We start from the raw sequence: 16,325 nt of genomic DNA, 5'->3' as shown, positions 1-16,325 counted from the left end.
AGGGCATGGATGCCACGTGAAGCACCACTGACCTTGATGGAGGGACCTTGATGTCACAGGGCCCAGGGCAAAGCTGCCACAGGTGCACGCTGCTGCCTCCTGCTTACAGGGGATGAGGCCTGGGGAGCTGAGCTCTGACCTGGGGGTAGGCCCTCCAGACTTGGGCAACACTGCCATGGCCACCTCCTAGATGGAGAAAGCAGGGTGGACTGAGCACGAAGGGGGAGCAGTGGAGAGAAGAGGGGTTCAATGACACGAACACCCGTGTGGCCTTGGGGAGAAGGGGGAGCAGTGGAGAGAAGAGGGGTTCAATGACACGAACACCCGTGTGGCCTTGGGGAGAAGGGGGAGCAGTGGAGAACACCTGTGTGGCCTTGGGGAGAAGGGGGTGCGGACATCGGGGAGCAGGTTTGCCGCACCCGTGAATGAACAGAAGACCTTCTCCCAAACAGTGCCAGGACACCCTGGGCGACAGATTCACCGGTGAACACAGAGATCTTTTCATGGCAATAAAATACATTCTGACATTTAACATAAGAGACTGCTGGGGACGGCACAGGAAGAAGTCATTTCTCAGCAAGGAGCTGCTGAGGCTGGCATTTCCGGTGCCTGCAGGAAGCTTGTTCTCCTTGGAAGGAGCAGCTGGCTGATGCCGAGGCTCGGGCCTCCCTCATTGGGAGCTCAGGGCCTAGCTGGGGGTCTTGATGAGCACATGATACAATCACCGCCTGTTCCCTGCTTCGAGTGGATGCAGCCAGGCAGCCTGGAGTGACCTTCAGGGCTTCCTGCCCTCCCCATGCCCACACCTACCCGGAGTCTAAAGGGTCAGCTTTATAGATGTGCTTGCTGAGACAACACCTCAGTATCTACCCTCCCTAAAGCCCCTGCCCCACCCATTACTGTCAACAAGATGTGTCTATTCCCCTGGCCACTGCCCGTCTAGGACCTGGGACCTGGCCCTCCTTCCTGCTGGTAACTGCTCCCGGTACCCCTCCCCCAAGGCCCATCAAGAAGCCTGTGGGTCCGGCAACCCCTGGAACGGACTCTGCTCACAGAGACTGGTGGCTGGACCTGGGGGTGTGTATTTTTCCAATGCCTCTTCTACTGACCTTTAATTACACTGTTTGCCCAGCTTCCCAAACCATTAACTTCACCTCGCAGCAACCATACGTCAATTAACAGAGGGCCCGCTCCGAGCTTGAGCTCCTGAACACAATTAGGCGCGACAGTCCACAAATAAGAAAGAACTGGAGAATTAATTAAGGTCTAAGCAAATTAATTACCAGTCCCCAATCGATTCCGATGCCAGCACACATGATCCTGGGCTCACTGTCTTTCCTAACATCTCCACGTATAAATAGAAACTGAGATCTCCCACACGACTGCTGTTCTAGACCAGGGGCACAGCATAGCCCTAAAACCAGCTCTCTCCAAGGGGACAGAAATGGCTGCAGTGAGCACCCCAGGGCTTCCCACGCACTCAGCACATGTGTGTGTACACGCATCAGTCATGTGACACAGGCATGTGCACACACACACACTCTGAAAAACTAGGGGAGGAGCCTGGAGGCAGAATAGGGAGGATACTGCGTAGCCTTGGCTGCCTCTGGGCCACACTGCTCAGTTTCTCAGCTATAGGGGTGAGGGGTTATCTCAGAGGGCTTGAAATAGCCCTGGGCTGGGCCTGGGAGGCCTGGGCTCTGGCCAGCTCAGTACCACTTTCAGCAAGTCTGACTTTGTTCATTCTTCTGTAAGAAGGTGATGGCATGCTCTGCCTTCAGACCCTCCCGGCACAGAATGAGGAGAACCGAGGGGGAGGAGAGAGGCCTGCTGGAGAACATGAGGGGAGCCGTGCAGCACCCAAGAGCTCTGCAAACCTCAAGGAGGCCTGCAGTCACAGAGGTCCTGGTGGGAAGGGGCTAAAGGAGGGTCTCATCAGAGGCCTTATTTCCAGATGAGGAGACAGTGGGTAGAATGGGGTGGAAGTGGTGGAGTTTGGTGTGCGGTCCAGGTGCATGTGTCTCAGGCCAGTCTTAGGCAGTGTGTAGCCCACCTCCCAGGCTTCAGGCTGGAGCCTGCAGAGGAGCTGGCAGAGCCTTGGGAAGAAGAAATTGACTCCTGGGGCTTCCTTGTTCCCTAGAGCTTGAGTTCCCAACCTACTCAGAAGTGTGAGAGTCTGGATGTGGCCTCTGACCACAGGGCACAAGCCTCTTCAGGACCCCCCATCACCCTGAAGACCCCCTTCAACTCCACTCACATCCCAACAACAGGGTTTAAATATGATCACTGCCACTTTCCCCAGCACCTTCCCCTGTGCACTCACTGCTGAGTCCCATCTCTGCAAGCAGCCTAAAGGGACAGGGGACCCTCCACGAGGTCAAGCACAGCCTGAGCCAGCTTCTTGGTCACCTTCAACAGTGGCCCAGCCAGGTCTGGCCTAGCCTGCCTCGGAGAGCTGGAGTGAACTCCAGGCAGGACCTAGGCCCTGCCAGCACCCAGTGCAGCTTAGGGATACTCTGGATAAGGTGAAGAGAGGCCAAGTACAGGGACTGGACAGTGGCCTGAGAGGACCAGTGGGCTTTTGAGTCCCTGGAGGGTAAGGGCCATACCTAATCATCTCAAAACTGTGTCAGCATTGACTGGGGCAGTCCGCAAGTGCCCACTTGCAGATGAGAGGGATGGACATGGGGACTAGAGAGATGGAAGCCTGTGTGGTGGGAGGGGAGGCTGGGGCTGGGGCAGAAGGCAGACAGGCACCCAGCCAGGACTCAGCAGCCAGGTGGAGGAAGAAGCCACAGAGGGCCTGCCTCTCCCTGGATCCTGGCGAGCTAGGACTGTCAGGGCTGCAAACCACATTATGCAAGCTGCAAGGGATGTTCAGGATCTCAAGACTACAACAGTGGCTGCACCTGTGCCAGCAGCTGAGGCCTCATTCCCAAAAAGAAGAGGGGAGGGGAATTGCACTAGATTCTGAAGAGGGGCAGGTCAGAAAGTCTCAGACCCAAAGCAGGGACCCTCCTCCTGAAACAGTCCCAGAGAGGTTAAGACCACTCCAAGGTCACACAGCAAGATGGCCGGTAGGGCTGGAATGGGCCGCCGGCAAAGTTCTTATCTAAAGCTTGGCTAAGGACAGATTACATCTTGGCCGAATCCCAGATCCAGCCCAGTGCAGCCGAGCGCTGCCCCTTCTCAGACTGCATCTGACCCTCCAGGCTGAATGGCCAGGAACAGCAGTTGGGCAGCCGTGTTTGCTTTATTAGGCCTCTTAACGAAGTCAGATCTAAAGGGTTATTCCATTAATGGCCCACGACAGAAATAGCTGAAAGTTCATTAAAAGTGTGGAGTTGCTATAGCAATTATCTGGGCTGGCTGAGGCTAAGCCAGGTGGCTGGTTCTGGGAGTTCATTAGTCTCTGGGTCATCCAGGGGTGGGGCTGCCCAGCAATGACCTCTCAGCCTCTCACAGGGCTTTGCAGGTGCTTCAAAGCACCTTCCTCTCAGTGGAAACTGGTTTGTGGCCTCACTTGCTCCTCCCAGAGCTCTGGGCTGTAGGAAGGTGGGTACTGGTAACCACATTTTACAGATGGAGAAGCAGGGCCCTGGAGATGATGATCAGGGTCAGGACCATGAGCCTGGGTCTGACTCCGGCTCTTCAGACTGTGCCTTGGTACCACAGAGGTCACAAGTCCTCATGCCCTGTGCTGGCCTGTCCCCATTGTTGTCCTCTGGCACAGATGGGGAGCTCTGCTGTTATGGTTCAAGCACTGGTTTACCCTTCTCTTTTGACAACTACGCACTGCCTTACGCTGTTCTCAATACCAAAGGCTTGAAACCCAGACTAGCAAAAGCTTCCAACCTTCTCTTGTGCCAGGAACCACTCTGGCTTCACTCTGGTGAAGCCTATGGACCCCTCAGAATAATGTTTCTAAATGCATAAAACAAAACACATAGGATCACGGGGATCATCCTGAAAGAAATTACCAAAATATTGTGATATAGTAATAGATGTTTTTTGTTTTTTTTGTTTTGTTTTGTTTTTGAGACAGAGTTTCACTCTGCTGCCAGGTTGGAGTGCAGTGGCGTGATCTCGGCTCACTGCAACCTCCAACTCCCTGGTTCAGGTGATTCTCCTGCCTCAGCCTCCTGAATAGCTGGGATTACAGGCCTGCACCACCACACCCAGCTAATTTTTGTATTTTTAGTAGAGATGGGTTTTCACCATGTTGGCAAGGATGGTCTTGATTTCCTGATCTCGTGATCCACCTACCTTGGCCTCCCAAAGTGCTGGATTACAGGTGTGAGCTACCACACTCAGCCTAGATGTGCTTTTTAACTAATGAATTAAAAACAAGATCAGTTGATGTATTAAATATGAATTAGTGGACAGGCATGGTGGCTCACGCCTGTAATCCCAGCACTTTGGGAGGCCGAGGCAGGTGGATCATGAGGTCAGGAATTCGAGACTAGCCTGACTGACATGGTGAAACCCCATCTCTACTAAAAACATAAAATTAGACGGGCATGGTGGTGCGTGCCTGTAATCCCAGCTACTTGGGAGCCTGAGGCAGGAGAACTGCTTGAAGCCGGGAGGTGGAGGTTGCAGTGAGCCGAGATCGCGCCACCACACTCCAGCCTGGGTGACAAGAGCGAAGCTCTGTCTCAAAAGAAAAAGAAAATATGAATTAGTGTTGATCATAAATAGTATTTTAAGATCTCTGTAAGAACTGTAATGTGCCATGAAAACATCTGTGATTTCTACTGGTGACAAAGTCACAGGTCCTGCTTCTGACTGTGGTTTGCTGCCTACATTCGTAATGGAAGGAAATGTTAAAAGGCAGTTAGAGGTTAATGTAAATCTTTTCTCTGACCAAGCTCACCGGATCCGCAGCATTCTGTCTACTGACCCCTTCGGGGTCTGGGACCCCAGGCTAAGAACCCCTATGCTGAAAGCAGAATCTCAGCACAGAGCTGGTCAGTGGGACTCCGTGACCTGTCTTTTAGCTACACATTTTGCACCACTTCTCCCAGCTGGGTACCCCCTGGGCATCAGGAGAGGTGTGGAAGGGTCGTCTGTCTTGTTGGGAGCCCCGCTGTCCCCCACACCCACCCACACCACACATCTATGTGCTGTGCAGGTCTTACCTACAGCAGGGAACGGCACAAACCTCTGGATGAGAAGGCGGGTGGCTGGGGTGAACTTGTTGGCTTTCTGAACCAGGACATTAAGGCCCACCTTTGAAAGAAAAAAATAAAAACACAGAAAAAGTACATGATGCTGCAGTGGCTTGTGGGAGGAGGCGCAGAACTAGAGGAAGGGCAGAGAGTGGGGGATGTCATCTTTCCCCACAATTGCACCTCACACCCCTAATCCGCAGCGTCACCTGAGGTTGCAGAGCTCCAGTGTCGCTGCATAAAGTACCACTGCCCAGTCATCCCAGGCAACTGGCCCATAAGAGGGAGAAGTAAAGCATCAGACACTTACACACACATTTACACACTCACACACACACACTGCAGAGGAGAAAAGGGATGGGATGATGTGGCAGTTGCTGGTAAAACGATACATACTCCATGAATAAATGAAGTGTAGGAAGGCCTCATTCCCACCTTAGCCCTAAGCACTACCTTTCTGAAATCCCATGGTACACCCAGGTGTGGGCCCAGCCAGACCATAAGGGCTCAGGACAGGGAGACCCCCACACCTGCCCACAGGCTGCAGGACTAAGCAGCGTAGCTCAGGGCAGGATGGAGGGTGAGGTGGATGTCCTGAACTCACTGTCATTGCCTTCATACCTATCACCTGGCCCAGGATGCCAGGTGCCCCACCCCAGCCCCTGGCTGGGGTCTTCATCACTCCAGTCCATCCCCTAGGCTCTTTCACCTTTCAAGAGCACAGGCTTTTTCATGTCTGTCACACCAGCTCCTCTCTATGACCAACCTGCCTGAGAAGGTATCATCTCCTTCCCGCAGCAGACTTGGCCTCCATAACCTCACTTCCCCAGTCCCCCAACACCCCACGTTCAACCCCGAGAACTGCTGCTCATCAGATGCTCCGTAGCCTTCCAGTCATGGGGCCTTTGCAGTGCTGGTCCCTGTGCCTGGGATGCCTCCCTCCTCCACTCAGTCCACACCTGTTCTTTCGGGCCCGCCCAGGAGTTCCACCTCCAGTGTCACTTACTAGCAGTGGGACCTTAGGCAGGTAAGTCATTTCATCTTTCTCTGCCTTGGTTTACCTATCTGTAAAAAGGGATAGTAATACCTACAACATCCCAGGGCTGGTATAAGAATGTATGTAAAGTGGTGGGTGTGAGCTTGGCATATAAGAGACCTCAATAAATGAAGCTATATAATCATGATGTCACCGGACCAGGAGGAGTGGCTGCACCTTTTTTATCTTTGTATGTCCACTACTTAGGGCTACGCTCATTGGCACATAGTACACGCTCAATAAATTGGTGACTCAGGAATAAATGCAGGAACCAACAAACATATGACTGCATGGAGAAGACAAAGGCTAGGAGTGGGGCTTTGCGGAGGAGAGAAAGATGGGGTTGGGCTAGGCAGAGGAAAAGGACTTTCTGGTGGAGAAATGCATATGAGTGCAGGCCTGGAGACAGAAAAGAGAAGATGCATGAATCCAGAAAAGGGGTTGGGTTGCAGAGGCCTCTGCTTCCCCACACGGTGGTCAAAGCCAGCCCCCTGTGCTGTCTTTCCTGGGAAGCGTGGGAGGAGCCGTGGCAGGACTCCTGACCTGATGGGCCGGGGCAGCCTGCTCTCAGGTCTGGCACACCTGGTGGCTCAGCAGGCCACCCTGTGCCCTCAGGCCTGGCTCTGGCCTTAATGTTGTGGGTGGTTGGGGAAGACGCAGAGCCTTGGGAAGGCCTCCAGGGCTGCCAGGTGCCTGCCGCTGTTGAGGCAGGGTGCAGCAAGGCAGAAACAGCCCAGGCCAGGCTGCGACTGTGAGACCCAGGAAGACAAGGAAGTGCTGGTCCGCCAGCCCCGGGGCAGTGCAGCATTCCGTGGAGCCAGAGTGCTTCCTGGCATGCCCACCCTGGGCTCTCGGGAACACAGCCCCCATCTTAAGTCTCAGGCTGATCCTCAGAGTCCAATCCTTGTCCTCCCAGCTCGCTCAAGGGAAGGCTGGGAGGCAGCCAGGGGCATCACAGCGTGGACTCACTTGAGTGGTACAGTGGGCAGGGCTGGGGAGCTGCCGGTTCACACTGGGCCCTGCTGCCCCCGCCACACGAATGGAATTCATCAAGTCCAGGAGCGAGTGACTCAGAAATGGCCTCCCTCACCCCCAAAAAAGTGCAGTGAGAGAAAGCGTGGGAGGAGGCTGGAGGACACACAGATGGGCAGTAGCGATGAAGAGGAGGGGGCTCGGGAGAAGTCAGTAAGCACCTCCTACGTGAGGCCACTCAGCACATATTCACATGAAATATCTTAATGAGATCCCCACGACAAGTCTTTTGGATAGACCATGTTGGCCCTTTTTACAGATAGAGACAGGTCCAGAGAGGTTAAACAATTTTGCCCAAGGACAGACAGCTGTCATGAGGCAAGTAAGGCTAGGATTTGAACGCAGGGACTGCTAATTCCAAAGCCTTGCTCCTAACCACAGTGCTCTCGACCTTCCCATTGTCTTCCACCTGAGGGAGCGATGCTTTCATATCTGCATGCCTTTGAACGGCACATCTGCATAGCAAGCATCTCCCTGACAATGGCCACCTTGGGGCTGGGGTCCAAATGAGTGGAAAACAGAAGGCAACTCCTGCCGGGAAGACAGGGCCCTTGAACCACCCCTGCCCCCAGCAGCCAGAAGTCAGAAGATCTGAGTTCAAAATCCTGCATGACAATTTAAGAAGATACAGGAAGTGCTGGAAGAGGCAGGGAGCAGGAGCCATTCAAGGAAGTGAGCAGAGGGGCTGGGACCCTTCCCCATGACAGCCTCTTGGGGGTAGGCAGGGCTGGAGAGCAGTGGGAGGGAAAGGAGGAAAGGTAGCCATCACATTTGCCTCCCTCTCTCCAAAGCCTCCCCCTCCCTGGTCGGCCATTCTTCCCACTGGCTAGGACTGGCACAGCTCAGAGTGTAGGGAGGAAGAACGAAGAGAGAAAACAATGTTCTTGTCCCAGGTTTCTTCTGGCCTCTCCTTCCCTGAAAGTCACCAGGTCTCCCAGCATGGATAGGGTGACTTTTAGTGCGGTACACATATGTTTCTGAGAGCATGGCCAACATGCCTGAGACCGAGAAAGGGGCTGGGGACCAGCAAAGCAGGGAGGAGACCTGGGCATGTGTGTAGCTGTGAGCTCACGAGGAGTCAGTGAGGACACAATGCCCACTTGTCAGTGATGGGCCCAGTGGCAGGGAGGGCATGGACATAGAAGAGGCAAAGGGCCACTTACCCTCACCCCTTCCCAGGCCCCAGTCCAGGTCTTACTGCCGCAGCACCTAGGACAGCCACAGCCTGAGAAGGAACCCAAGATGGCTGCAGACCAGGGGTTGGGAGCCTGTCTGTTCTGGTTCCTCAGGGCCCTTTGGCCTGGAACATTTGGTAGAGCCCGTTAAAATGAAAAAGCCAAGAGGCTGGTGGCGCTGCATGCCAGCTCGTTTTCCCTGGCATGGTGGGCCCTGTTTAAGGGAACCAGCTGGTATTAATGGCACACAGCTCATCACAAACAGCAGCTAGCGATCAGAAAAATCAGAGCTAATAATCGGGTTCAGGAAAGATAATGAGATGTGGAACAATTACTGCTGAGGGTCCCCCAGGATCTGTTTTAACAGCATCCAAATAAGCCACAAAATAGAAATTAACCAAACAGGAGCTCCATTTTGGTAGATGGGGAAAACAAACAGGGTGTGGATTTTGCACAAGAATTTCTCCTATGGCTATCAGACAGGGTTTCTGGGAAAACCAGGACTCAGGCCCCACAAGACATCAGCAATATCCTGAAAGAGGGAATAGGCCTTCTTGACCACCTATCTCCAAGGTCTGGCTACTGGGCCAGTGAATTTGCCATGAGCAGCTGACAGGAGACTGGGGAAAAGGAGGGAAGGCCAGCTTCCTGAGAGTCCCCACAGAGACGGGAACAGGGTCAACCAGCAGCAGGAGCTGTGGGTGGGGTGGGAGCTTCATGACACCAAATCTTCAGTGTCATGAGCTACACAGTTGGTGGCTGTAGCCTTAAGAACCAAGGGCTTTCTGGGCCAACAGGCCAGCAAGGAGACACTGGATGGAGCTGGAAGAATGCCTGCATCCCTCTCCCCGCATCTGTGCCCTGACTCCAGCCTGAATATCCGTTGCCTGGTGGATGCCTCTATGTCCAAGGGCTCTAGGCATTCCACCTTCTCGCACCTCAAATGAAGGTTGTCTCGCTCTTCCTCACCCACACCCCAGCCTCCTCGCCCATTTCCAGCTCTGCTGCTCATGCCAGAGACCTCAGAGCGTTCTGGGCAGAAGCCTCCTGGGGCCCACATGTAACCATGGCTCCCTGGTGCATCTCCCGGATATCATGAATGCAGCTGTTTGCTCTCCCTGCTCCCCCGACTCAGCACGCAGCCTCTGTCCCAGGATGACTGCGTGCCTCCTAACCAGGCCCCCTGCTTCCACTCTTGCCCCCATCCATCTGTTCTCTACAGCAGTCGGAGTGAAGTCTGAAAACACATGGCAACTTGCTTAAAGCCTTCAGTGGTATTGGAGGAGCCACACAACCCTGCAGGACTGCCTGGCTTGCTTGAAAGGCTCTGGCTACCTGTATGAGGAGGTGCCGTGAGGGAGTGGGTCCAAGGGTCATGAAGCCTCCTGAGGAAGGGGATGCCTGCCTGACCCCTGAGTAGGAGGCTAGGAAGGGAGCGGGACTCCGCCGAGGATCAGAAGCATGAAATACCAGGTCGTCTGCGGGGCACTCAGACAACAGTCCGCAGACTCTACTGCACCAGTCATTATGGGGGTCCAAATGGCCCTGAAGAACAATGGAGGAAGGGGCATGCCTAAAAGAAGGGCACCTCTTGGGTGATAATAATGTAACCAAGGGTTAGGGGTTTGTGTGGGCACTGGGGGCAAGGGTTGGAGAAGGTCAAAGAATCGCTGAAGTACCAAAACTACCCACCAGAGGGCACACTTGATAGAACACATTGGTAGTCAAGTAGACCCAAGACCCTCCATGGAGGTCAATTGTTCCCCAACCCCAGCCAGCCTGCTGCTTGGCAATGGGGTCAGCAGCAAAGTAGCCAAGTAGCTGGGACAGAGTTCTGCACAGGCTAAAACATCAGTTGCTCCAGCTGTGACCAAGTTGCTTGTTTGCTGACAACAGTGACCAACCCTGACTCCTGAACCATGCCCCACAAGGGCCAGGGGCCTACCTGCTAGGAAATCAATTACACAGACCCCTTCTACACAGGAGGTGGCAACAACTTGTCCTCCCTAGAAAAGACACAGAGCGGCTTTCTGTGTCTGACTCGCACTGCCAGCATCACCATCTGCAGGCTTCTGAACACTGCAGATTCTCTACAGGGTCCATGCGATGGACCCTCCAAACCCAAAGCCACTCCCTGAACACAGCAAGAAAGTAGTCTGGTCCAGGATTCCCAGGTGCTGTCGTCCCCCTACCTCTCTCCAGCCTGGAGAAGAACAGAAGGGCCTGAGGTACACCCTCCACCACAGAGCCAGCCAGGCCCTGTCTTGCAGGCGGCAGGGCATGCTCTGGGCCAGGGACAAATATATGCCACTGACTTGACAATGGCCAGAAAACACAGGCCCAGGAACTAAATATGAAGGTGAGCAGAGGGTTGAACTCTGTTACACCTAAAGAACCTCTCAAAAAATGTCTTCCAGTCCCCACTGCTCTCAGGGTACCTGGGGAGGGACTTGTCTGCCAGGCGGCATGATAATAGCTCCTCCAACCTAGAAGCTGAGAACACCACTTGGCTTCTCCCACCTCCCTATGCCACGGGGGGTGCAGTAGGAAAAAGGAAAAAGGGGTCTCTGTGTGTGATTAAGCCTCGATAGGCCCTGTCACTTAGTTCACCTCCGTGCCTCAGTCTCCTCATCTGTAAAATGAGGATGAACACCTAAACGATGTCTGGCGCGCTGCAGGCACTCTGGAAGTGCTAGCCATTGTTACAATTCTCATGACTACTTTCCAGTCTGACTATCCAGGGGACACAGAGTTGTCAGTAAGCAATGGGAACTGGAAGGTGTACGGGTTCAGTACCCAGGGATCCCCTGGAACCCCTCCTTCTATGCCAGTGTCTGGTAGTGAAGGTTAACAGCCACTGCATCCTGCACAGAAAGAACCCCCCAGAGCCCAGAACCCTTGGGAATGGAGTTCAGCACTGCCCCAACAGGGAAAAACCTCAGCCAGCTAAGACCTAGCTGGAAGGGAAGGGTGTGAGGAATGGGCATGAAGTGCCTCTCATCATGTGGCTCCCCCAGGCAGCTCCTGACTGGTGCCACATCACTTCATCCCTGAGTCTTCCTCTCCAGCCCCACATCCACCCTCATCCAGGCCCCTCGTCCATGAGGGTGGCCCCACCCCTTCTCCTCCAGCCCACTTCCACCTGCACTATCTGAGACACCCAGCAGATGACACCCAGGCAGGGCTCCAGGCATGGCCTCCTTCCTCCTGAGCAAGGCACTCACAGTGCTTCTTGACTGGCCCTGATCCTCCTCCACTCACGATCACCATCACTCCCTACCCGGTGGCCACCCTCCTGCTCTGAGCCCGGAGTTGGTCATGCTCTCCTGTGCACCTCTGCCTGTGTGGTGCCCTCTCTCTGGAACACCCGCCCTGTCTGCCCCTTGCTCTTTCCACTCTGTCCTATGAGTCAGCCCTGTGTGAAGTAGGGGCCCCTCCCCTGCTTCCACCACACCCTGTGGTCACCTTAATCATAATTCTGATTATACTACAGAACGTTCTAGCTTCCCCTCTCAGCGCCTTGAAGGACACCCCAGTCCCTGCAGCCCCCAGCGCCTGCAAAGTACCCGCACATCACAGTCCCCCGATGGGAGTCAAAGGGTCTTACTTCCTCTCACCCTCGTGTAGCCGGGGGCCCAGTGAGGGCCGCCCACAGAAGTGCTTAATGCAAACTCTCGAACTAAAAAACAGTGAGGATTGAGAGAGGCTTCCTTTGTTAAAAGACAGCAAACTGTTAGATTTCAAAAATAACTTAAGACGGGATTTCTTTTTTATTCTCAAGCAAGCAGCCAGACATTGCCAAATCTATTTAGAAGGTTCACCAAGAGGCTGCTAATCCCACCCTGGTGGTCCTGCAACCAGCAGGAGTCTTCATTTGAGGGCATGCAAACTGGGGATCCCTGATCCCAGGGTTGCTGGCCAAGGTCAGGGCTCCTCTGAGTAGGGGAGGGGGCTCTCCAGGGCCCTGGAGGAGGCTGGCCTCCACTCCAGCTCACCCTCTGTCCCAAGGACCTGTTTGCAGCCTGTAGGCCCCCATCCATGCCACCTGCTTGTAGGGACTCGTTTTAATTAATGCCAGAGCTGGGACAACCACTGGGGCCATGACACTTGTTTGCAGGTCATCTCCTCCTAACAGGTTCGCCCTGGGAGGGGATTTGTCACTAATTGAAGCAGAGATCAGTTAATGAGGCTGCAGGACCTGGGGTTCCAGAGAACAAGAGAAAGGAAAATAAAATGAAGTCTCTTTCTTCAGAGGTTTTGTGACTTACACACACAAAAGAAAAGCAAGCAAGCTGCTGATTTTCCAAGTCAGAAACTCCACTCCATCTGCCGGAGTTAGACCCTCGCTGTGTGAAGACGTCAGGAGGAGGGACGCCGCCACCGCTAGGACTCGCAGATCGGAGGGGCCTCAAGGCCAGCAATCAGTCAGTGGCCTAATTAATAAGTATTTATGGGGCAGTGCCCTATGCTCCACTCCATGGGGGAGAAGCCATGGTGCCTGTCCCTCGCTAACTTGTAATTCAGTGGGGATGGGGCTCAGACTGCAGAACACTGGGCAGTCTGAACAGGGGACAGGGACATGGTGCGACTGAGTGTGAGTGGGGAGGACAGGGGTTTCCAGAACTTGTGGGGAGGGAGAGTGCTACGGGCCGGAGTGGTTGGGGAAAGCCTTTCAAGGGGTGCTGGAGCTCACAGGGAGGAGAAAGGAGGGAGGCCCCAGCACAGACACAGCCCCACGTGAGGCCCCAGCCCCTGCTCAGCAAGAACTCAGCTCTGGGAACCCCAGAGGGCTCCAAGTCCCCCAATAACTCTGTCTTCAGAACCCATACCCCACAAATCTGTGTTAGGTTTGCCCTGGCAAGTGGTTGGGATGGAGCGGCTGATGGTCCTTCAGGTGGGGCAGTGAGGACTGGACACACAGAGAGCTGGGAGCTCTCAGAAAAAGCTGAGTGATTTCTTACTTTTTTGAGACAGGGTTTTGCTCTGTCGCCCAGGCTGGAGTGCAGTGGTGCAATCATGGCTCACTGCAGCCTTGACCTCCTGGGCTCAAGCGATTCTCCCACCTCAGCCTCCCACGTAGCTGGGACTACAGGTGTGCACCACCATGCCTGACTAATTTTTTTGTATTTCTTGTAGAGATGGCGTTTTGCCATGTTACTCAGGCTGAGAAGCTGATTCTTGGCCTGCAGAGGAAGGAAGTCCACCAGGACAATGATCCCCTTCACTCAAGCCTTTCCATTCAGGGCCACTCAGCATCCTTCCCTATGTAGCCTCCTCCTTTCACCCCACCCCTGAGTCTCAAAGAAGGGAAGGGGATTTTTGAGTTGCTAAGCCAAGCAGACCATCAGCTCCTCTCATCACAAGGAACAAGGAGGAGGTGACAGAGTCCTTTCTCCCACTCAGGAGAGCCTTTGGCCTTCACCCAGCAAGTCCCCAGAATCAGGGACCCCCAATTTGTCTGACTCACAAATGAAGTCTCCTGCTGGGCTGCAGGACAACCTGGGTGGCAGGTCAGTAATCTCTTGGTGAGCCATCTGAATAGGTCTGCAATGTCTGGCTTCTTGCTTTTGTGAAGACATAAGGATTTGGGAAAGAGATCTTGAGCATGAGATGGGACATCCCACTTCACAGCTATTTGGAGATGACTTGGTCTATGTGGGAGTGAAATAAATGAGGCCATTTCAGGACAACTCTAAATCCCTCCTTTAGAAGAATGGTGAATTAAATCGTGGTATATGGTACAATGGGTAATATACAGCTGTGAACTGTTATTTTACAGTATTTACTTAATGGCACTGGAAAGGCGAGGAAAATGGGTTTTACCAAAAGGTTATTGTATGTGAATTCTTCACTATATGTGAATGTTTTCTTTTTCATTAGAGGTAAGATATTGCTATGCTGCCCAACGTGGCCATAAGTGATCCTCCCATCTCAGCCTCCTGAGTAGCTGGGATTACAGGGGCACACCACCTTGCCCAGCTGAACGGTTTTGGAGTTTTTTAATTTTTAAACTTTTTAATTATTTATTTATTTATTTATTTTTCTGGAGATGGAGTCTCACTCTGTCGCCCCAGGCTGGAGTGCAGTGGCGTGATCTCAGCTCACTGCAACGTCTGCCTCCCCGGTTCAAGCGATTCTCCTGCCTCAGCCTCTCAAGGAGCTGGGATTACAGGTGCCCATCACCATGCCAACTAACTTTTATATTTTTTTAGTATTGACGGGGTTTCACCATGTTGGCCAGGCTGGTCTTGAACTCCTGATCTCAGGTGATCCACCTGCCTCAGCCTCCCAAAGTGTCGGGATTACAGGCGTGAGCCACTGCGCCTGGACTTTTCTTTTTTTAAATGGGGTCTTGCCATGTTGCCCAGGTTGGAGTGCACTGGTTGTTCACAGGTGTGATTATAGCACACTACAGACTCCAATACCTGGGCTCAAGTGATCCTCCCACCTCAGCCTCCTGAGTAGCTGGGACTACAGGTGTGCCCCACTGTGCTCAGCTATGTGAATGTTGTTTGGTTTTCATTTTCTAATTATTTTTTCTTACCAGTTACATTAATGTATTGTGTAATGAATGAAATGACAGAGTTGTAAAGGGGCCCTTCGCCCTCTGGAGTCGGCTATAGAAGGCCATCCTAGTGGGGATCCAGAGAGAGCCAGACGTAGGCACAGGGGTGGGCTCAGGGGTGGGACAAGTGTGCAGAAGGTCCTGGCAGCTTGAGCATCCACTCTGGCTCTGGCCCAGGGCTCTGTGTCACTTGCCCCTGGCCTCCTCTGGGAAGCAGGGAGCCACATCTACCATACCCTCACCCTCAGTCTCTGAACCTCCCCTACTGAGTAGCTGCTCTGGCCTCAAAGTACTGTGGAGATTCAGCGTGAGCCTAATGCCCCCGGCTCTGGGCACTGACAGGTCTTCAGGAGGAGCTGGACATGTGACACCAGTAAGGCCACAGAAAGGGAACAGCGGCGCCCCGGTAGCTGAGCAAGAGCTCAGGGGAGCAGGCACATGGGCGGGCCTTGCAGAGTCATTCAGAGGCGACCCCCCAACTCCGACCCAGCCACATTACCGAGCATGAGGAGCGGCCTTCTGAGCAGAGTGCTGGGCAACTGTGGCCCCACTCAAGACAGATGTCCTGCCTTGGCGCCCCCGAGCACCACCTCACCTCCCTGCCTGCTCTTCATAACAGGGACAGGGACATAACATAACAGGGACAGCACACCAGTAGACAGGTGTGCTCTGTCTACTGGAGCCTCTTTTCGGCCTAGAAAGCCTGTCCGACTCCCTACCCACAGAAACCTGTCCCCCACATCCTTGCCCAGCCTGGCCCTCAGGTAAGCATCCACTTGCAATGCTGAGTGGGGTGGCCCCAGGGCAGCAGAGTCAAGAAGGAGCAGGGGAGGGAGTACTCACAGCAATGGAGACGGCACTGATGACAGCTCCCAGGTAGCCCTGGATGAACTTGGATACAGGTGAAGGCTGGAAAACAGAGGCAGAATTTCAGGCCTGCTGGGTGCCAAAAGCTCCCATACCTCCCCTTATAAGCTGTCCCAGCCAGCAAGAAGCACCTGCCCACCAGCCTGGAAGGTGGGTGGAAGAGGCCCCTCAGGACCCAAAGGGATCAGGCTACCCTCAGCTCAGTTCCCAATGTAGAAATTAAATCACCAGTAACCAGGGAGATGCTGAAGGGCCCACTTCACTTCTGCCCTGTTCTAGAAAGGTCACTGGTAGACAATGCTGGCTGGAGGTGAAGAACAGCAAGGCTAACACAGACCATTGATGGCTGGGGCAAGCAGTCTCCACTTTAGAGGTTAAATGTTGCAAGGGGGCTGTTTGGCACCTGGAGCACTTTCTAGGTGGAAATGCCAGTGTCAAGGCTCTCACAGGCCTTGCCAGCCCATGGAACAACTGGGCTC

General features: G+C 53.9%; 1 protein-coding gene across 1 annotated transcript in view; it reads right to left on the bottom strand.

Moving 5' to 3' along the window:
* The window catches only part of SFXN5 (sideroflexin 5), a 130,706-nt gene that overhangs the window by 40,376 nt on the left and 74,005 nt on the right, over nucleotides 1-16,325 (bottom strand). The window contains exons 9-10 of the mRNA XM_011945175.1: nucleotides 15,823-15,888; nucleotides 5,142-5,232 (exon numbers count right to left, since the gene is read on the bottom strand). Of these exons, the coding sequence (XP_011800565.1) occupies nucleotides 5,142-5,232; nucleotides 15,823-15,888 (157 nt within the window). The remainder of the gene's footprint in view (nucleotides 1-5,141; nucleotides 5,233-15,822; nucleotides 15,889-16,325) is intronic.

This window comes from Colobus angolensis, unplaced genomic scaffold, assembly GCF_000951035.1.
Source record: "Colobus angolensis palliatus isolate OR3802 unplaced genomic scaffold, Cang.pa_1.0 Scaffold24, whole genome shotgun sequence".
NCBI lineage: Eukaryota > Metazoa > Chordata > Mammalia > Primates > Cercopithecidae > Colobus > Colobus angolensis.
The sequence above is the reverse complement of the archived record's forward strand: the minus strand, read 5'-3'. Positions and strand labels throughout refer to the sequence as shown.